The sequence below is a fragment of the Macrobrachium nipponense genome, chromosome 12 (assembly GCF_015104395.2).
Source record: "Macrobrachium nipponense isolate FS-2020 chromosome 12, ASM1510439v2, whole genome shotgun sequence".
Classification (NCBI taxonomy): domain Eukaryota; kingdom Metazoa; phylum Arthropoda; class Malacostraca; order Decapoda; family Palaemonidae; genus Macrobrachium; species Macrobrachium nipponense.
In genome coordinates this window covers 102,068,313-102,092,571 of record NC_087205.1, presented here as the reverse complement: position 1 = coordinate 102,092,571, position 24,259 = coordinate 102,068,313, and the positions used below count along the sequence as shown (strand labels likewise).

Below are 24,259 nucleotides of genomic sequence, written 5' to 3'. Positions count from 1 at the left end.
GGGGTGGAACGATTGATTGGGGAAGGGAAGGGAGGGAGGGAGGGAGGATAGCGGGTGACAAGGGGCCCTTCCCTTCTCCCTCTCTCCCTCCATTTTGCCTTGTACAGTTCCTCCTTGAGCGCCTCCTCCTTCTCCTCCTCCTCGTCCTTTTCCTCCTTGTACCCGACCTGTAGCTTATCGAAATCCTATAGAGAGAGAGAGAGAGAGAGAGAGAGAGAGAGAGACGGGGGGTGTATAAGAGCAATAATCAATCGCAACCCGTTCATTGTTACGAGTTCGTTGAGATATGGATTTGGCTTTCCACATCGACTGGGGCTTTTATCCTTCTGGACATAAGCCGTTCGGAAGTAAAAAAGTGAGATTAGAGTACGCGGCGCTCTCACAAGTCCACGTAATCTCCGCTCTCTCGCTGCCCTGACATTTCAGAGAGAGAGAGAGAGAGAGAGAGAGTTGAAATGCTGGCTGTAATTGTATGAAAATCACGATGGAAATGGGACGCCAATAGGGGAGGGGTATGTGGAGGATGGGGCGGGTATGGGGCCGCAGGGGGCAGGGGGGGGCGTTCTTGGAGGAAGGAAATAAGTGTTGCTTGTGGAATTGAAAAAAAAAAAAAAAAAAATAAAAAAAAAAACGGCCTTCGGGAGAAAAGGGTTTTCTGTCTTCTAACATCCCGAAGAGGAGACCTTGTAAAAAAAAAAAAAAAATAAAAAAAAAATTTGTCTTTACTGTTAGCAAGGCTCCGCATCCATCCTCTAATATCATAGTATACTCCACAGCAGCCCTGGCCAGAATTGTTACGACAAGACACATAAAGAGACGCCCCTTGCGGTGCGGGGGTTTGTGGGGGGGGGGGGGGGGGGGGGGGGGCAGGAGACTGACATGCCTAAAAGAACTTTTGGTATTGGATAATTAAATATCCAAGCTGACCTTTCAGTAATCGTTCGTGCTGACATTTCATATATATCCAACAGCATCCGAGATCCAATCAGGCATCGGTCGCACATCGCAGGGAGCAAGTACAAAATGTTTCGCCTCCTTCCCCATCCCCACCCCAATCCCTAACAACCCCAATCCCTAACCCCGCCCCGCCCCAAAAATAGGGGAACGTTCGCCGTTTGAAAACAATGGAGATCGTGCTGCTGAAAATTACAAAAGGCTGAAATCAAAGCATAGGAAACTTGCTGGCGTGTGCGTTAGTACACAGTCCAGAAAAACAAGAGATGTTTCTAAAATGAGAGGAAATGTTTACCGCTAATATGATGAGGGTTTAAACGGCTTGCGAAGGTATCTATATATAAATATATATATATATATATATATATATATATATATATATATATATATATATTTATATAATATATGCTTCATTTATATGAAACGTTTTACGTTGCTTCAAGACATCATCAGTTTGTAAAAATTAAAAGGTTTATTATCATAGATTACAAGAGAAAAGCAAGACTATCAAAAAAATCCGCTAAAATTATATCATTTAAAACTTTGAACGAAAACACTGTAGTCTTGGGACTCCTGAAAAAAATATAAATAATATTTATTATATATATAAATATAATTATATAGGATATCTATATATAATTATACTATATATAATTATATAAAGTAGTGAGTCTTGCTTAGTAAACTACTAAGACGTTAGTATTTGGTATACTGCCCCAGACAGAAAAATTTCTTCACATGACATACACAAGCTTTTCGGTACATCCAACATCTTTTATCAATCCCTCTCTCTCTCTCTCTCTCTCTCTCTCTCTCTCTCTCTCTCTCTCTCTCAACTCCAACAACAAGACAGGTGGAGGAGGAGGTTGATTCGGAGGAAGAGGAGGAGGAGGAGGAGCAGAGGTTGAGGAACACATCAATACGATAACCCCATCATATCCATGACCGTCCCGTACCAATCTACTAACTCACTACAATCTCTCTCTCTCTCTCTCTCTCTCTCTCTCTCTCCTCGCTTAAGTAATTCACCTCACTGGGAGGATATTTTTTTATGCATATAAGTGAAACAATGTAGTTTTCTCTAACCTGATCCATTCCAGCACATACACACACAAACACACACACGATTGTGTATATATATATAGAAATATTATATATATATATATATATATATATATATATATATATAAAAATATATATATATATATATATATATATATATATGTGTGTGTGTGTGTGTGTGTGTGTGTGTGTGTATACGTAAATATATGTGTGTGTGTAAAATATAGACAGTTTCATGTTCGAAAACTGTATAATTAGACGAGACACGGGGTGGGTGGAGGAGAGAAAAAAAAACAATCTTGTGTTTAATTAATTCAGAAAAAAACTCTTCATTACAAATTAAACCAAATGTTTTCATTTCTTCCATCATGAAACACAGATAAAAGAGTGAAAGTCGTCACTATGATGAAATAGAGACGACTTACACGAACGACAATCAATAAGAAAAAAAGTCATAATAAAAGTATATAATAATAAAATCCAGGAAATCACAGAAGAAAACAATCAAGTTGAGAACAATCACCAATAGACATCTGGAAGACTGGAAGAAGCAAAAGCGATCAGGTGGTGGCGTTTTATACGAAAGGACTCCCCGACAAAGTACCTGGAAGAATCCCTAGGCCTGAACATTTAAGATGAAAGTTATTCGCCAGCTGGGTAAACAACCGCCCAAATTAATCCTCTACTTTAACTGACGCGTTAATTGTAATTTCAAATATTTGACTCAAATTTTAGATCTGATATTTGGGGCCATTTTTCCACTCGAGTGAGAGAAAGGAGCCAGAGAGAGAGAGAGAGAGAGAGAGAGAAAAGAGTCAACCAGAGGCCAAATCTCAGATTACGGCCCTTATGAGTCCCCGGCATTAGGTTCATGACCTCTGCGAGAAGAGGGTAGGTCTTGGGCCGAGGTGATATAAGGTTCATTAGCCCTCGTCGGAGGCGGCGAGATTTTATTGTTGATACATCGTAATGACGTGAACTTTTTATGCACGATTCCGGCGAGATTATTTGATATAGTGATGCAGAAGGGAGAGGTAAAAAACAGTAAAAGATAAGATTAGGTAGGAGAAGTGTAAAATGCATAACCAACGGGGGTGGGGGGTGACAGGCCAAAAAAAAAAAAAAAAAATTGAAAGAAAAAGAGAATAACTCATCTCGTGTTTTAGGGCGCGAATTATGATTCCTGCAACGGAAAGAAAGACCCTAACAATAAAGCTTGAATAAATTAGCAATTAAGGAAAATTACATGGGAACTCCTCAAGGCTTTACCAGCGAGTTCTCCATAAATGCTTATTTTCCAGGAAAGAGAAAAATCATTCGGACAACAAAGAACAAAGACCGTAAAGGAGGAGAAGAAGAAGAAAAAAAAAAGTTATGAATATACATGAGCTTGATAAAAGCTTATATGCACACACACACACACACACACACACACTATATATATATATGATATATATATATAGATATATATATATATATATATATATATGTGTAAATATATATAGTAGATATATTGTAAATATATATCTACATATGCATATATGTATATACATATATATACATACACACACACACACACACATATATATATATATATATATATATATATATATATATATATATATATATATATATATATATACGTATATCTACACGCACATATATCAATATAATATATATATATATATATATATATATATATATATATACGTGTGTGATATATATATATATATATATATATAGTATATATATATATATGTAGACACACACACATATATATATATATATATATATAGATATATATATATATATATATATATATATATATATATATATATACATGTGTGTATAGGTGGTGTGTGTGTGTACTCACATGTATGTGTAGTGTACATGTGCACATGCAACAAGAGATATGTGAATCTACCTCCTCGCATCAGACAGTCCAAACATGATATCGCAGGTGTGTCTCCCTCTAAACATGCAGAACATCAGGCTACAGTGTGTCAACATGGCACTTCCGCCAGTGGGAAAAAAAATAAGTAAAAAAAAAAGTGGGGACTGAAATGACAAACCCTTAAAATATAGATAAAAACAAGTATACAGAAGCCGCCCTCTCACGTAAAAGGCTGTCCTGAGTAAATAGATGAAGTACAACATGCAAATACTGAACAAAATACTGCCGGAGATTTACGTTGAAAAACAGGTATAGGAATAAAAGACAAAAATAGCCATTTTCGTCGGTTCCGTCACCTGGCGTCAGAGAAATTGGTTAATTGTATTGAAAAACCGTTTCTATTATTTCTTTTTTTTTTCCGTTGAGGTGCGATAAATGCGATTTACTTTTTCCATCATAACAACAATATCAAATGAAATACGAAAATTATCATAACACTGCGTCGTCGAGTTTTAAGTACGGCTGGTGAGAGAGAGAGAGAGAGAGAGAGAGAGAGAGAGAGAGAGAGAGATATTCATATTATCTTGAGCCAGAGTCAGATCCCCACAGACAGAGAGAGAGAGAGAGAGAGAGAGAGAATTTGCATTATCTAGACTCTAGAGCCAAAGCCATACACCCAGAAAGAGAGAGAGAGAGAGAGAGAGAGATTCTTACTATCTAGAGCCAGAGTCACATCACCCAAAGAGAGAGAGAGAGAGAGAGAGAGAGAGAGAGAGAGAGAGTCCAAACAGGAAGTGCGATGGAGAGCTCTCTTGTATAGTCTCACCGGACGACCTCCAAAAAGGGGAAATGAAAAAGAAGAAATCTATCTGTATGAAAGCGATTCAATGATTCTCCTCTGAAAAAGTTTCCCGTCACTATTTTTATCGTCTGTGAGGAGTGAGATACAGTTATATATAGAGGCAGAGAGAGAGAGAGAGAAAAGTAAAGGATAATAAAGAGTGGGGGAAGAAAATTCTCAAAGGGTTTCCTTTCCCCTTTTCTGTTCTGTTGTGTTGTGTGTGTGTGTGTGTGTGTGTGTAGAGGGTATGGGAAGGGGAAGGGGAAGGGGATAGGAGAGAGAAAAGGATGGGGGGGGGGGGGGATTGGTAGATAAGCTTTTAGCAGATGATGGCAACAGAGTTGAAGATTTCCATCCCGTCACTCTCTCTCTCTCTCTCTCTCTCTCTCTCTCTCTCTCGATCACACCTAAGTGAATCTAAGAGCACAGATAGCAAAGGTAATGTAAGGATTTCCGACGAAAACAAAAATACGAATACAAACAAAATTAATTGAAAAATAAAAATACACCAATTTGAACCTGAATAAAAAAAAAAAACGTAGAATAACGAGACTTATGAGAAACCGGATTTATCCTTTCCTAGAAGTTTAAATTCATATTCCAGGTTATAAAAAAATGAAAAAATATAAAAAAAAACAGGGAATAATTAGATAACGCGTATCAGATACCGGTAATTTGATTTGGCTCGTCACCAATCCCCACTGTTAAATAGAGAGAGAGAGAGAGAGAGAGAGAGAGAGAGAGAGAGAGAGAGAGAGAGAGAGACTTTACTAAGTCACGTGTGATGCCTGGCCTCGTTTAAAGTCGAACTCACTCTGAAGTTTGCTCTGCCATGTTTTAAAGTAAAGATGTTCTCCTTCGCTTCGCTCTTATGTTTTTTTTTTTTTTTTTTTTGCTCTTCCGCTTAATAATCTGTCTCTTTCATCTGCGCCAAGAATTTTTTTTTCCTTCGTCATTATTATTTCTTATGTTTCTTTAGAAGCTGCCTAAAACTCCTTTTACAAACCCAGTAATTGGCTGGAAAATAACTCGCCTTATTTCATTAAAATAAATTAATATAAATATTTCATCACACAAGGGAAGCATATTATTAACAAATACCCTAATGTGAGGCATGAAAGCGCCATAAAAGATATATATTTAATTTCAAGCTCAAAAATAAAAAATAATAGAAAATAAAATAAAATCGAAGGGATGTGATACAATGTTACTAAATTAATGAAATGATGTAACTCCTGAACTGCTTCGCAAATCAATTCCAAATCAACGTAACCGGTTGATGTAATAAGGATCCCTTATTAAAAACCAAGAAAATCAGCGGTTTCTCGAAGCAAAAAAATCCGTGCCGCTATGACCTATAGACGATATTAAACGGAAAATAAAAAAAATGGAAAGAAACATCCCTCACGATAAAAAAAAAGCAAAAAAAAAAAAAAGATATATATTTACATAGGCCACCCAGTCAGTCACCCCTGATTTGTATAAGGTGTCAAAGAAGACGAAGCTGGTATGAAACTCACAACGGCATAAGGCCACAGGGAGGACAGATAAAGAAACAACCTCAGCATAAAAAAAAAGACGACAACAACAACAACAACAACAAAATAAGGAAGGGGGTGGGGAGGAATCAAACAAACAACCACTTTCGCTCTCTATCAACTCTGCAGAAGAAAAAAATATATTTATATATATACACAACATATATTGATGCCATTGAGGCGAGATGGAAGATGGGATGGGAATTGGGGGTTGAGGGGGAGGGGAAAGTGGAGGGGAAAGGTTGTGGAGGGACAGGGAAGGTTTAGTTATGGGATGGAGTGTATATTATGATGGGTGTATCCACCATCTTATAAGCTAACACCCACCAAGAGGAGATTGGTTGCCGCCGTAGATACACAGAAGACTCTTCTTCGCCCGGGGGGTCTGGAACCCCCGCCCCCCCCTGGGGGGTCATGGCTCCCCCACTCCCCTTCCCCTCCCCTCACCCCCGGCCCTACGCATCGCATTGGACAATCAATGAACATTAAATATTCACAAGATGTTTGGGTTGCCACACAGCTTCTCTCTCTCTCTCTCTCTCTCTCTCTCTCTCTCTCTTTATGTCTGTATCTTTTTTCCAAACTTTCCATCTCGCTTTCTCTCTTTCATCCTTATGGATGCTTTCACTCATCCTATTGACCTGCGATCCTATTTTGCCAGTTTTCCTTTACTTTCTTTTTTTTTTGGCATTCTACTTTCCCCAAGTCTTCTCGTTCGAGGTCGCTCCAGATGTTTCTTTCTTTGCCCTCTCTCTCTCTCTCTCTCTCTCTCTCTCCGTGCGTTACAACCTCTCGTTCTGTCGTTCGTATCCGTCAACATTTTGCAGTCCTCTGAGCTTTAAATCTTTCCAACTTTCATTATTCATACTCTTTGAAATATATATACTATATATATATATATATATATATATATATATATATATATATATATATATATATATATATATATATATATATATGAACATTACGTTTCTTTATCACTTTTTCCACACTTTTATATTACTATTTTCTCTGGTTTTATCAACTGTCTTCATAAGCATCACGATAATCTATTTGTTTCCTAGTGGTGATTTCTCTCTCTCTCTCTCTCTCTCTCTCTCTCTCTCTCTCTCTCTCTCTCTCTCTCTCTCTGACAGATTTTCTCGTTCTTGCGTGTTTTTGTTCTTTTATTTACTCTTCCTTTACTAACCTTTATACGTATTTCCCTTCATATTTTCCAACAGTTTTTCGCCTCTTCTTTCAGCATTTATCCAATCGATCTTCCTTCATTCATTTCTGATTGTATAATTGTTTTTATTAATTCTCCTCTCTCTCTCTCTCTCTCTCTCTCTCTCTCTCTCTCTCTCTCTCTCTCTCTCTCTCTCAGGCACACACACGCACACACACACGAGACAATTGCGACGAAGTAGAAATATATATAAAAAAAAAGACAGGGCATTTCTCCGGCTGCATTAAAACAAAACACAAACAAAACACACACATATACTTTTTCCCAGTAATACTTCAATACCTATGAGCACACAGTATAAAACTCCGGCGATGTAATCTTTTGATAAATTTCGTAAGCCTTCAAAGCCTTACCGATTTATATTACGCGAACCCCGTACTTTCATAACCAGTCACTTTTGATGAAAACTATTTTTTTTCCACCCTCCGACCGGCATTTGTAATATATTTACTTTTCTGGACGTTAATTGTAATTATATCGAAATCGAGAGATGCGTGCGATTTAATACAGTCCGGGGGAAAGAAAAAATTGGGAATTGATGCGTCCGTGTAATTTTTTTTCTTTCAAAAATTGCGAAATTTGGTAATATAGAAAAATAAATAAAATTCATGTTTGATGACAGGGTGGAGAGACGGTCATCAGAGACGTGGTTGCATATAGACAGTTTTCTAGACAGAAGTCAGACTTGGCTGCATACAGACAGTTTTCTAAACAAACGTTTCTGTGTCTTTATGCTGAGAACAACGCCAGCGTTAATTCCACGAACAATCAACGGTATTATCCTCATAATTATGTCCAAATGACATTAGTTTGAATACATTCCCTGAGATCTGTAAGAAATAAAGTCAGCATTAATTTTGCCAACGGTTTTGCAATTTTTATTTACTTGAATTTTTCCCTCAATGTAATTCTGATGGATTGGACTTCGCTGTGTCTCTTTAGGCAATGATGAAGGAATATAGAGAAAAATTCTGTAGACAAAACCATCCGACATAATAAACATATAAACATTATGTCAGGAAACTTGAGCAAATCTCATCAGAGAGAGAGAGAGAGAGAGAGGAGAGAGAGAGAGAGAGAGAGAGAGAGAGAGAGAGAGAGAGAGAGAGAGAGAGCGTATAAAAAAGGCGAATAAAGATACAGATAATGAGAGAGAGAGAGAGAGAGAGAGAGACCTTACCTTACCTTACAGACCTACATCTTGTTCGGGTTGCCCCAGGTCCCTCAGTGTGAGGCACCTCTAGTGTCTACCAGAGAGTTGCTAGTACATCTTCCGGTATATTTTGCATCTTCCAATCTTGGATGGTCTGGGATGCGTTTAGATATTTGTCGAGCTTATTCTAAACATCTACGCTCACTCCTGATATTCCTCCAGATGAGCTGGCAACGCATTGAATAGACGCTGCATTATCGATGCATGGTGCGTAGTGATTAATGTGTGTGCTTTCTTTTTATTTTTCCTGGTATAGTTTTGGGCACTATTAATCTACCTCTGCTTGCTCTTTCTGATATTTTTAGTTCCATGATATTTTTTTTTTCTTTTTTTTTTTTGCTATTCCTTCTATCTGTTTATGCCTGAATTATCATGTAGCGTTCTCTTCTCTTTCTAGACTATATAATTTTTAAGAATTGTAGTCTTTCCCAGTAGTCAGGTCCTTAACTTCTTCTATTCTAGCGGTAAATGACCTTTGTACACTCTCTATTTGTGCAATATCCTTTTGATAGTGTGGGTACCATATCATATTGCAATATTCAAGTGGACTACGAACATGTTTTATACAGATAATCAGTGTTCAGCTTTTCTTGTTTTTGAAGTGCCGTAACAACATTCCCCATGCTTTACATTTTGCCAACAGAGTTGCTATTTGATCATTGCATAAACATGTTCTATCTTCATCACACCAAGGTCTTTAACTGCTTCCTTATTTGTGATGGTCTCATTATTAGGTCCCCCTTATATGCATATAGCTTTCTTTCTCTGTCTCCATAATTTATTGATTCAAAGTTTATCCAGAGTTAAATACCATCCTATTTACCTCTGCCCAATCATATACTTTGTTAAGGTCTCTTTGTAGAGCGTTCCTATCTTACACAAGTAATTTCTCTACTTATTCTTGTGTCATCTGCGAAAAACTACTCATACCGAATCTTTAACATTATTGCTATGTCTTCAATCATAATAACACAGTATTGCAGCTAACACCGTACCTTGCGGCACACCGGATATTACCTTGGCTCATCCGATTTCTCGTCGTTTGCAATAACTATCTGTTTTCTATTGTGTAAAAATTCTTTTAACCATTCTTCCTACTTTATCCACGATATTGTGTTTTCTAATTTCTTCGCCTAATATATTATGGTCTACTTTATCAAAAGCTTTTGCAAAGTCTAAATAAACACATCTGTTTCATTTCCGCTTTTCATATTTTTGAATATGTTTTCACGGTGGACTAAACAGTTGGGTTTGTGTACTTTTCCGGGTACGAAACCAGTGTCCTTATTAAACAAATTATTTTTTATTTAAATGTTTCATAATATTTTCTCATTACCCTTTCATACACTTCATAATATGTGATGTTAGACTCACAGGCCTATAATACTTGCCTCTAGTCTTGATCCACTTTTGAAAGTAGGGGTAATTATATGCTAATTTGTGCTCATCAATATCTTGCCTGTATCTACACTTTGTCTTAATAATATTGCAAGTGGCTTTGCGATAGAATGAACTACTTCTTTAACAAAAATAGCAGGAATTCCATCAGGCCCTGCAGCAGCTCCATTTTTAATTTCATTAATAGCCTGCACAATATCAGCTTCATTAAATATCTGTCAGCTAAAATATTCACTATTTTCATCCTACTTCTATATCATATTCATTATCATTCTAGGGGTGAATTCTCTCTTATATCGTTATGCCAGTATGTTGCAAATTTCCTTTTTTTCATTCGTTAATCTCCATTCAATCTCAGAGGCCTATTTCTATTCTTCTTTTATTCATCTTCTTGCATATGAGTATAATAGTTTGGGGTTTTGCTTGATATTTAATAGGGTTTTTTCTTCCAAGTCCCGTTTTCATTTTCTTTTGATTGTATAATCTTTTGTTCTGCATTTCTATCTTACTTTTTCGTTCTATAACTCCATGCATTTTTTTCTTTTTGCAAGACCTTTTTTCCACTTTCTGATTTTCTGGAACAAGATCCTTCTGTCTCTTGGTATGCATGAATGATGTTTACTTTTCTTCTTCGGTATATATTTTTCCATATTATCTCCAATATTTTATAATAATCTCCGTATTTACCCTTATGTCATCACTTACGAAAATGTTATCCCAATCTTTGTTTAATTCTCATTAATTCTGACCATTTTATATTTTTTGTTACTGGTAGAAGTTGTATTTTCCATCCTTCCCACTTTTTTCATTTCTTGCTTATCTCTATTTTCACTTGCTTTGGAATGAACTGTTAATTCTATGACATTATGGTCTGAAATACTCGCATTATAAACTATTTATTTCTTTACATAATTCATCTCGCACACAAAATATAGGTCTAAAGTATTTCCTTTCTTGTTGGCAGGTGATTTATTTGTTGAATGTTGTATTCTAGTAGCATATAATAGCTTTTTTCAAATTGCCTCTTATCTTCTGCACTACTATTACTCTCTTTTTTATATGTATAAGTACAACCACAATCTCCTATTCGTTCTTTCCATTCTACGAAAGGAAAGTTGAAGTCACCAGATAGGAGAATAGTCCAGTCCTTGTGATTTCTACATATACATCCAATTTTCAATTATTATGTCAAACTCTTTAGTATTAGGAGGTCTATATATTACTATGTTCATCAATTTTTCAGATTCAAATTCTACCGTATTAGTTCACATTCGAGTTACTATATTTCTCATATATTTTTCCTTGTTTTTTGTCTTTCCCATATATTGCGGTTCCCCTTGATTCCTATTTCTATCGATCTATAAGTTTGGAACCCTTTTATTTGATCATCATTCCCAGTCTCTTGGGAATACCAGGTTTCACTAATTCATTATATCTATTTTGTTTTCTTTTCATTTGGGTTAGTTCTTCTAAGTACTCTATTTTTCTTTTTGAGTTACTCGTAAACTAACCCTGCGCATTCAGGGAGAGAGAGAGAGAGAGAGAGCGTAAAAAAAAGGCAAATAAAGATACAGGTACTGTGTGAGAGAGAGAGAGAGAAAGAGAGAGCGTATAAAAAAGGCGAATAAAGATACAGATACTGAGAGAGAGAGAGAGAGAGATCCCACACAGCCTCTTCAAACTCTCCCTAGTTTACCCACAGTCTTTTTTTTTCATTCCCCAGGGGGCCCCTTGTCGAGGGTAGGAGGTTATAGGATATGAAGGAGGGGGGGGAGAGGAGGCAGCAAAGGATAATTCAAGCCCAAGCGCACAGATCTCAGGAGACAGGGAGACGAGAGAGAGAGAGAGAGAGAGAGGGGAAACAGAGAGAGAGAAGGGGGGACTGAAAAGTACCGGGAGACAGTAAGTAAAAAAAAAAATTAAAAAAAAGGTTTAGGACGAAGCTAGAAATAAAATGGAAGTATGGAGAGAATACAGAGTTATGGAGGAAGATGGAGAACGCATCAAAGGGAAACTCGCACAGAAGAGTGTGTGAAAAAATACAGGGAAGCGAAACTGGAAGAGAGAGAGAGGGGAAATTATCCTTAAATGAATAGAAAGGAATCTAAGATAAAATAGGCTACGATTCACAAAGAAATTAGTATTTTCTCTACTCTCTCTCTCTCTCTCTCTCACTCTCTCTCTCTCTCTCCATTTTATATATATATATATATATATATATATATATATATATATATATATATATATATATATATACATCACGAACAACACACGTAAATATATATATATATATATATATATATATATATATATATATATATATATATATATATCGCATATACAGATAGATATATGCAGTCGATCAGATTTACACCATGAAACAAAATCTAACGAAAATTAGATGGCAACACTAACTATGTGTTTTTATTTTGTAAAAAATAAAAACACAAAATAGTGAAAAGAAAGGAAACTAAGCAGCTAAAATATTAAATATTTCTACTATAAATAAATTTTGATATTGTGGAGAAAGGTGAGGACCATTTCATAAAGAAAGAAAGACAACATATGCTAGAGAAGATGATTTAAATTGTAAAACATAAAATGTTTTATACGAAGACATACATCACAAAAAGAGGAAATCTAAAAAAAAAAACAGACCAACATTCGGACTGATAAATTGAGACAGGACCCCCTTCTCCACTCGGCCCTCCCCTACTCCCCCCAGCCCCCCCCCCCCCCCCCCCCCCCCCCCCCACACACATCCAACATGATGTAAAGTATCTATGAGGTTTGCATTCGTGGTGGTTGTTCCTGTCATCTTGAATGTATTGCTGGTTCGCCGTCGCCCTCATCCGCTTAGTCAGTACAGACCCACAAAATTTCCATCCACCCCCCCCCCTCCCCCACCCTTCCAAGCCCCCCTCCCCTCCCCCTCCCCCCCCCCTCCTCCTCCTCTTCCTCTATGCGCTTCTTTTCTTTCGCACTGTTTTACTTGGGATTTCATAGTGTTATATATAAATAAATAAAATAAATAAATAAATAAATATATATCCATATATACATTATCATATATATATATTATATATATATATATATATATATATATATATTATATATATATATATATATATATAGAAAGGTAAATGACCGACATATCATGTAAGCCATTTGTTCCACTTTTGAAAAGAAATTGACAAATATATTTTTTTTTAAATATTGGTGCATTTACTTTTCCACTAGTATTGAAGAACAACGCCTTGCTCTCTCTATCTATAGCTCTCTACATATATATATATATATATCATATATATATATACATATATACATATATATATATATTATATATATATATATATATGATATATATATATACTATATTATATATATATGTATGTGTGTATCTGTATATAATCTATGTATATATATATATATATATATATATATATATATATATATATATATATATATATATAGTGAGCTAAAGCTACGCAATCTTTAAAGCAGATTGTAAATAACTGAAAAGCAATAATTCCAGTTAGCCTCACAGCAGAATAACGACTATTAATTTCATCTTCAGCGAATACAATATCTCGAAATTAATATGCTCAGAGTACATGACAGAGCTTTCGCAATCTTGAGTATTGAAGCCATTTGCGTTCACAGATGACCACAAGATCGTAATATTTACTTCCTCCGATCAAATCTCTCTATATTATTTTCGCTTACTCGGGGAGTAAGCCTACAAACTACTTTGCTGTTGTTGTTGTTCTTGTTGAGGGGTAGGAAAGGTCTATGGCAGAGCCTGAAAAGGCCTGAAAAAAGGTGTTTCGCGTTGAGTTAAAGATACATGAATTTTAGGAAAGGATATCTATGATTTATTTACTAGAAGGAAAATGTAAAAAATAAATAATGTGCATGATAACCAGTTCATAAAAATGATCTCTGAATAAATATAGCGTATTTATTTTAGTTTCCGTTGGTGAAACAAGGCTCTATTTGACGATAGACTTTAGCACGTCATAGTTTACATTAAGTTAGGAATATAATGTTGACAAATTACGTGTGAGGGGAAAATCTTACACACGTCCCAAGTAAGCTGGAGGTCGGATCACGCCTTGTTTCCTCGAAAAAACTTCGAAAATGCTCTTATAATCAGAACCATTTTAGGCATATCAGAATGATAGTGGTGTACCGTTTCCCTGACAGCGATGAATTAATGATAATACTAATAATCACTTTCAAGTAATGACAGTAATGCTTACAGTAATCTCCTATTACTAATTCTTATGCTTTTGAAAATTGACAGGGCAACTGTCATACTACATCTATAACAACTAGTATTAATACCACTGGTAATATTGATTATAATAACTCCCCTTTCCGCTACCTGAACACAGCATCAATTACTAAAAAAAAAAAAAAGTTCTTGACACCAATTTCTCCAAAAGGTGTTTCACTTCATTTTGAAAAGTTCCCATAAAACACCACGATTTGAAAACTGCCCACCATTCTCACCTGCCCATGAAACAATACCCCAACCCGTCACCACTCCGTGTTCCTCTCCGCCACGTTAGCGTTAATCCACCTTTTTTGGCCCCTAACGAGACACTCCCCATCGGTGTCCATCTCCATCCATCAGACTGATTATAGAGTCATTTTAATCATATCAATGATTCCGTGTGAGGAGAATTGACTGTTACTCCGTCTGCCTGTTACCTCCCCATTGTTTGCAGTTTGACATACGGCTTTGGATGTTTCCCTAAATCTCCCACCCCCCCACCATCACCCATTCAACCTCTCTACACCTCTTCGCCAACAACACCCCCTACACCTTTCCGACACCCCCTACACCTTTCCGAACTAGACTTCCACCCTCGTCAGCGCTCGGGAATTACCTTAACAGATTAATGCAAATTCCCTGCTAATCCCTCTTATTAAACAACAAACTACCAATGTCACTACCTAGTCATCAACGCCAGGCCCCACCCACCACCAACCAACACGTCTCCTCACCCACTCCATTCCGTCCCCACCACCCCATCCCTCTTCCACAATATACCCAGTAGCTTGGTCTCCTTCCTCCCCATCCCCCACAAACCCATTCTCCATGTGTGTGTGTTTGAAAAACAAACACACACACACACACAGGAGGAGCGAACGTTATCATTAAAACTCTCTCACCTGGCTTCGTTCAGTCGGGCCGCCTCCCGCCAGAGATGTTTCTTTACGCATCGCTTTGTTTCTAATCGATTGGTGATTACTGGTTGGGAATCTGTTTAGAGACACAGACCCCGACGACGTGCTCTGCTGGGATGGGTGAGGGGTGGGGTATGGGTGGGGGGGGGTGGGGGGGGGGGCGAGGGAGGGAGGAAGGATGAGTATGAGGGGAAGAATGGGGTGGCGGGAACAGCAACTGTATACAGACAGCAGCTACTGTAGCAGCAGCAGGAGGCCGAAGCGAAATACTTTCGGATTTGCATATAACACAATTGCATTTCTGTGGCTTATCTTTTATATGGGGGAGAGCTCTCTCCTCCGTCTATCGCGGCTAAGTGTGACGGGGAGGATATTTTCCACGTTGGAAAGGAAACAGGGAGCGAGATGAATGGCTTGGCATATCTGTTAATATTAAAAAAGAAAAAAAAAAAGAAAAAAAAAAAGTCCTCTTCTCTAGATGATGTTGAGATCTACATGGGCATTATTCGAGTATGATGAATTATTATTTCTGTCATTAATTGTTAATAATTCTTCTGTACTTACTAAAGGAAAAAATAATTTCTTATTCAAATAATAGTGAGATCTACACAGAGAACGTCTGATTGTACTCAATTCAATTACAATTACACTTACTATTATTATTATTATTTTATATTATTAACTCCTTTTTTCCCACTTTTTCCTACGTTACTCAACGGTATTTTATGTATTTTATAGTTAATACTGAGATTTATACAAAGACCTTTTGAGTATGCACACTTACAATCATTATTATCATCAGCACCGTTTATTCAGCCTTCAGAATATGCTCTCTTATACTTATCATTATCATTATTATTATCAACTCGCCTTTTTCAACACTGTTTTGTTACTGGAAAACGGAATGAACACAGTGTGGAGTTTATCACTGAAACACAGTCGGCTAATTTGGAGTTTAATTGAATATCTGTGTGCGCCTCTAATGACATCAAAGAATTACTCGGATAGAGTTTGGGATTTATCAATTTCCAATTGAATCATTATTAAACTAAATATCAGTTAAATCTGCTAACAAGCTCTCAGTAAAAGCAGCCGGTGTTCTATAATTAATGCAATTAATCTATCGATAAAAAATCTTTTAAACATTTTGCCATGTATAGAACTCGTGTTTGAAAATATACCTCCGCTATATATATATATATATATATATATATATATATATATATATATATATATATATATATATATATATATATATATGTGTGTAGTATGTATGTAGTGTGTGTCTTTTACGTGTAAAACAACAGTACAATATGGAGATAAAAGGCCAATAAAGCACTATTTGAACGTTTATAACCTTACTTTTCGAGCACTTCCTTCTGTGCTCCTGATCACCCTCTTTTTTTTTGGTAAATATGGACATATGATATATATATATATATATATATATATATATATATATATATATATATATATATATATATATATATATCGCATTCGTATTAATTACAAATCTTATTTTCCAAATCCCGCCCCACAAAAGGATAGTGCCAACAGTACACATCACGTGGTTCACCGTAGGCATCACTAAAGGTTATTTGCTGGGTCCCAGCGTATACTATTCATTGTTTCCCGCCTTCCTTTCAGTTCTACTTTCCTGTCCAACCGCTCCAACACTCCGCTTTTCATAAAGCGCTGAATGGCCGAAATTAATCGCCCACGTGCTGGGGGATTAATTATTATCAATTATTTCGTGAGAAATAATTAATAAAGTAACAGCGAAATAATGGAAAAAGTAACAACGAAATAATGAAAAAGTAACAGCGAAATAATGAAAAAAAAGTAACAACAGCGAAAACGCCGTATTCGGCATCACACGCAATAAACAGTTGCAATGACAATTACAAGAGTCATTGCAACTCATCCCGTAAACATAACGGACAATTGCGCAGTCATACCTGAGCAGATACACCTGTCAAATTGCTGTCCAGGTGCTGGAGAAACTTCCTTTCATGATTGATGTTAAGGTCATCATTATGATGATAGTCGTAATGGTGAACACCATTTTCTGTACTATATTCATGTTGATAACGTTGATGATGATGATGATCTTCTCTTCTCTCTCTCTCTCTCTCTCTCTCTCTCTCTCTCTCTCGTATAGATGGAGCTTGATGAACTTTTCAGAAATTTAATAGTCTTGGGCTACTGAAAACCTTCAATCCTAAAAGACAGCCTTTAGCATTTACGAACTATCATTTAACTACGTTAGGATTTTTAACTGTCGATCTTTTCTATTCCACGTGGAATATTTCGTATGTGGAGAATACTATCTATCAAAATTAGATTTCAAAGACATGTCTGCAATTTTTTTTTTTTTTTTTTTTTTTTTTTTTTTTTTTTTTTTTTTTTTTTGCGGTAAAAGGAGGCGCTCGTTATCAACTTTCTTACTCTTCTGTTTAACCGACTATATTGAAGGTCTTTGGTCTTTGTCACTTTTGTTCTTTAACCACAACATACCAGCAGAAAAAATCACAAAATCTATTTTGTAAAAAAAAAATATTTTCCCTTCCTCTTTCCTCAAGATGAATAAACCTGATTAAAAACGGGGCAAAATGCAAATTGATTCCACAGGTAAGGAAAAACCAAAAGTAATTAAATTATATTGAAAAAATAGAGCATTTTTACGTGGACACCTTTTTGTCCTGCACACAAAATCACAATGTCATCTGTATTGATAGAGCTGTAGTTTCTTAGTATCACTATTTGCTAGAGTTACTCCACGAAAGCAACTGCGCTCCAGTCACTATCTGTCAGAGGCTTTGGCGTTACATTTATTAAAAGAGGTTTCGGATTTTATCGTTAAATCGTGTTTTCCAGGTTTTAACGAACGAACTGAAGCCCAGATACGATGAGAAAGAAAGATCATATGTAAAGACACCTTATCAACAACCGTAAACAAAAACAATAAGAGAAATCGTTAACTGGAATATTATTTATGATTATTTAATAATTAAACGATAAATGGAAAATTACAGTTTAGATTTGCACGGTAACATTTGATGTGTGTTAAAGGTTATGCTCTACACTGATAAATAGTAACAGCTTTTAAGAATATTCAAACCGTAACGCTTACCGAAAGCTTTGGCCACATAATGATATTTTAAAGAATTTTAACAATAATGATAAAAACGACACAGCGTCTGAAAGAGAACAGAGAACTAGCAGCCACTAAAAGAAATAATCTTTTTGATAAGAAATCAACCATACAACACAAAGTTAAATTGTAATAATATGAAAATAAAATTAACATTTCTACTATACAAAATTCATTTCAACTATAATATCAAGCGCTTCTGAGAACAATTCATTTACAAACAAAATGAGAGCAAACAGAGACTGAAAATACCTACAAAAGCCAAACATTAAAACCGGTCATGAATGGAGGATGACGGTTATAACTCAGTGGTAAGGTTAAGAGCGCTTTTATCTCTCACCTGAGAGAGAGAGCCTCAGTTTGATACAGATGCGAGATAAAGATGGACTTCAATATAAAACAAAACCATAGCTTCTGGGTGCTACAAAGTGAGAGTACATTAACAAGAAACATATGAAGTTACGACATACTCTCGATGTCTTACGCGACTAATGGATAATTCTGAAGAGAGGGGTGAAAATATTCTTGCAAGATGAATACGATCATTTTTCCTACAATTTACATATATTTATATATATATAAGTATATATATATATATATATATATATATATGTGTGGTATATATATATATATATATATATATATACATATCTACATATAATATACACATATATATATATATATATATATATATATATATATATATATATATATATATATATATATATATATATATATGTCGAGCCATTAAGGAGAATCCGATCAACTCCAATATGTCCCCGATTACAAGAATGGGTTTGAAGCTAATTTAAACACCTTGACACTATCCGATTGGTTAATGGCTTGGGTACGAGCACTCGTTGCATCGTTACACTCACTGAATGATTTATGAATGGGAGAGATGTAGAGTGTCGTTTCGTGCCTTCAACATTTGTGTTGTTACAAAAATGTCAAAAAATATGACACTGGCAAGAGGAAAATTTTTCTTTTCAATTAATTATTAATAAGTGTTTTTCAAATGAATGAAATATTGTAAATCATTGTCCAGGTCAAAGTAGTGGTCACCTTGGCTGACCTACTAGAATAATGTAAATACTTCACAGGGAAGAATTTAAATAAAAGTAACAATACCTCGACGATTTACACGGCGCCGAATTGTAATCAAATGATGACACAAAACGAAGGAAGACAGGAAGCGACACGATAAAGTATATTATAAAAAAAGATGAAGGATAAAAGAGATGAAAGTTACGCTCTATATAAAGTTGCAACACCTCGCCTCCATAAAAGATGACCCTCAACCACTACCTTACCAAATAACAATCATAAAAGAAAAAAATACGTAAATCGCCCTGGCAGCTTCGGGAAAGAGAGGAGGAGGGGGTGAGTAGGAAGGAGGAGGTGGCAGAGAGGGGGGAGGGGAGCAGGAGAAGGAGAGGGAAGGGTCTATCATCATCATCATCATCACCACCCCTCTCCCACCCCCTTCCCGCCAAGCCCCTTCCCCTCCCCCTGTTCAAAATGCAAGAGGAGGCCGGAGGTTTTGGCGTCGCTGTACGTTGAACGCGGGAAAATCGTGCCTGGAATGGAATGGCGCGAAACAGCCAGCGCTAAAGGAGCAGGACGAGGAGAAGGTACGACTTGACCAGGACGTATCACACGGTCGACGCCATTTTTCTCCGAGTCTCTTAACGTTTCGTATGCCTTCAGGAGGCGTCTGAAGGAGTGTGTGTGAGTGTGTGTGTGTGTGTGTGTGTTGGGAATGGGGTCGGGGGTACGGTGGGGTGCCGCCACGAGGTGCGGAGGTAGAGATAGGCCGGGGGGTATAGGGTAGAGTGTAGGGGGTGGGGGAAATGGTTGTATCTGAAGGGGAGGTGCTATTACATCTTGGCAGCGGTCCTTTTTATCGTTATGTGTTATGGCCTTTGAGTTTCTCCTCCTCCTCCTCCTCCTCCTCCTCCTCCTCCTCCCCTCTTTTCCTTCTTCTTCCTCGTCTGAGGAGTAAAAGATGACTTTTCGTGCTCCCACTCTTAACTGCTCCGTATCGTCTTTGCCTATTTCTTTTAGGTAGGAAGGAAGGGAGGGAGGAAGGAGACTCTGACTGCTTTTGAAAAGTAATGATTGGGCAACCAGGTATAGACAATCCACGTCGTGGTATTCCAGTGCTGTTTGGAATTAAACCTACCGGCAAAACATTCACTTTTCTGACCGTAAAACTGATTGGTTAAAAGAGGCAAAACATTAACTTTTCTGACTGTAAAAGTTGGTTGGTTAAATGAAAAGCTAAATGTTCTGACCAAATGAACGGAAAATCCCACCTTCCTATGTGCAAGATTTATTCATCCAAAGCAAATGACTTCATACCTTTGGATAAATCGGGTTTCAGGAAATGACTCGTGAAAACGACATCAAAAGACGATGGTAGTAAAAGCATGGTGCTAGTCAGATGATCTCAAGATCCCATCTTGTTGTTGTTTTTGTTGTTGTTGTTGTTGTTTTGTTGTTGTTGTACCCCCCTTCCAGAGGGGGGGGGGCGGCGCTCACTTTTTAAAAGACTTTCTTTACAACCCGGTCTCTTCTCTCCTCTCCTCCGCAGGAAGATTATAAGCCCCTTCCACTCGCGCCTCAGACCCAGCTCTTCGGAGCCGGGCTGGACGACGGCCTCTTGAGCCGCGCCGAGGCCCTCGCAGCCGTCGATATCTCGAAGCATGGCCACGGACAGCCCCCGGGAACGCTGCCTCAACTCAAGCACGACATGATGTACCACCCTGGAATGGCCACGACACCTCACACGCCGCCGATCTCCAGGACCAACCAGGTACGTGGAAAGGGATCTACTTCTTTTTTTTTCTACTCCTCCTCCCCCTCCATTCTTTTTCCTCGTCGCTAATCCAGGGAATGAAGTCACTTCGGAAAACGCAGGCAAAGAGACTATCAAAGCCGTGGAATAGAGAGAGGAAGAGAGGAATTATAATCATTAAGGGATTGGGAACAAAAGAAGCGTTAGAAAGGATTTACTTTATATATATATATATATATATATATATATATATATATATATATATATATATATAAATATATGTTGCCATCGGTTAAAAAAAAATAAGGGCCACCTTTAGGTAGTATCTTTGGGCTGCTACCTGTAACACCTTACTTAAAATAAGTGGATAATATAAGCTTAAGTAAAACTGAGAAATGAAAAGGAGCAGGTGTCTTGAAGTCCAATGTACATTAGAAAAATATATTAACAAAGGCAAGTACAATATCCATATGAACGCGTGATACACTACGCTTATACTTTTATAATTATAACTATTAATAAGAATGATAAAAAAATATCCATAATTTTATATAGTTCAGATTTGAAAAGAGCAGTTCAAGATACACAGCACACTTCTGGTGTAATACTGAACGAAACAGTGAAAGAAACAGCCTCCGTAGATGAACGTAGATGTGTTTGAAGAGTAAGGCTCAGAATTTCATGCAAAAAAAAAAATTATTTCTGTTTAAAATTTCAGCATAATTTAAGATTTCCAAATAATAATCACATTTCCAGGTGATGAAATCTGGAAAGATAACAGAGGTGTTTGCAATCAAAAGTATGGTTGGCGTAATCACAGAAGGTGGAGAAGATCCGTCCAAGCGTAAATGAGAGAGAGAGAGAGAGAGAGAGAGAGAGAGAGAGAGAGAGAGAGAGAGAGAGATTAGATTTCCAGGAAGCCTACGATTATAATATTGAAGGTTTCTTTATCGACTTTCTAATTTATATCGGGAGATGCTTAATGTAAAAAAAAAAAAAAGAAGAATGTAATTTCAAATTATAATCGTAAGTCCTCTTCTCTCTCTCTCTCTCTCTCTCTCTCTCTCTCTCTCTCTCATCAATACGCCTACATTAATTCTAGTAATCCCACTTCCCCACCTACAGCATCCCACTCCCAGTCAAATTAATCCCCCACCCCATCCCCTCATTCCTTTCCCTCCTCTACCCCCCATCCCCCCCACCCCCAGGTGACTTTTCCATCTCCCCTCGGCGTCGCCTTCGGAATCATAACATTATAACAACGGCCAGTGTTTGCGGTTACAGTAATTAGGGATCACCATACCCGCTGATCACCGGCCATGTTTAACCTTTCCTCCTAATCATAATCTCTCTCTCTCTCTCTCTCTCTCTCTCTCTCTCTCTCTCTCTCTCTCTCTCTCTCGCAGACACGAATTTATCTGAGAACAAAACTTCGGGTGGATTCTTTAATTTCTAAGATCTTTTTCATTATTATTATTATTATTATTATTATTATTATTATTATTATTATTATTATTATTATTATTATTATTATTGGAGGCTGGATGTGTCATGTTTCCTGCCTCCTTAGGAGTCCATCACTTTTCTTACTATGTGCGCCGTTTCTAGGATCACACTCTTCTGCATGAGTCCTGGAGCTACTTCAGCGTCTATATTTCTAGATTCCTTTTCAGGGATCTTGGGATCGTGCCTATAGTGCTATGATTATGGGTACGATTTCCACTGGCATATCCCATATCCTTCTTATTTCTATTTTCAGATCTTGATACTTATCCATTTTTTCTCTCTTTCTCTTTCAACTCTGGTGTCCATGGTATTGCGACATCAATGAGTGATACTTTCTTCTTGACTTTGTCAATCAACGTCACGTCTGGTCTATTTGCACGTATCACCCTATCCTGTTCTGATACCATAGTCCAGAGGATCTTTGCCTGATCGTTTTCTATCACTCCTCAGGTTGGTGCTCGTACCACTTATTACTGCAAGGTAGCTGATGTTTCTTGCACAGGCTTCAGTGGAGGGATTTTGCCACTGAATCATACCTCTTTTTGTACTGGTTCTGTGCAAGTGCCGGGCATTCGCTTGCTATGTGGGTGGTGGTTTTATCGGGTTTCATTTTTCGTATTGCACTTCCTACATATGGGAGAGATGTTATTTCCTTCTATCGTTTTTTGAACATATCTGGTTCTTAGGGCCTGATCTTGTGCCGCTGTTATTATTATTATTATTATTATTATTATTATTATTATCAATCAATGAAGGCACCAGCAGTGAGGGCAGAACCCACAACGAAATTTATCAAGAACATAACCCAGTAACATCAAACACAACAACAACAAACCATAACGCAGTTATTACATACATTCACCCCATAATGTGTGTTTTTTTTTTCTTCTTATTCTTCTTCCCACTCACCCACCCACCCCACCGCATGAACTGAATGGGGGGAGAAGAAAATGGATTTTAAGCATTGTTATTAGAGATCCGTTATTTTGTGCCAACGAGCTCAAACAATTGTTTTTTGTTGCGCTGGGCGTGTAAACATGCCATTGTTTCACTGTATATATATACTCTGTCCTCTTTCCCTGCGGGAATGGAAAGAGGAAAAAGGAGGAGAGAGAGAGAGAGAGAGAGAGAGAGAGAGAGAGAGAGAGAGAGAGAGCATGCCGGAGTCAGAAATAATGTTATTAAATAAAATTCTACACAGGTAGCAAACAAAAGAAGTGGAAATTATTATATCTAAATATTTGCATTTTCAGTCTCGGGAATGAGTGGTCTGGGTAGGGGAGTCCCTCTCTAGGGGGGGGGAGGGGGAGGGGGAGGAGGAGGAGGGGTAGGGTAAGACACACACACACACACACACTCAGAGGGGAGGGGAGGGAGGCGAGGGGGAGGGGTAGGCACAATGGAAGAAAGGAGAAGGAAAAGAGGTCGAGCTTTCGCAACAGCGTAGGATACTCAAAAGCCTGGAGAAGGATCAA

The 24,259-nt window shown here is 37.3% G+C and overlaps 1 protein-coding gene across 8 annotated transcripts in view; it reads left to right on the top strand.

Annotated features, from left to right (window-relative positions):
- The window catches only part of LOC135224715 (inhibitory POU protein-like), a 169,589-nt gene that overhangs the window by 95,661 nt on the left and 49,669 nt on the right, over window positions 1-24,259 (top strand). For all 8 annotated transcript variants that reach the window (XM_064264000.1, XM_064263999.1, XM_064264001.1 and 5 more), the window contains one exon: window positions 21,075-21,296. In XM_064264000.1, the coding sequence (XP_064120070.1) occupies window positions 21,075-21,296 (222 nt within the window). The remainder of the gene's footprint in view (window positions 1-21,074; window positions 21,297-24,259) is intronic.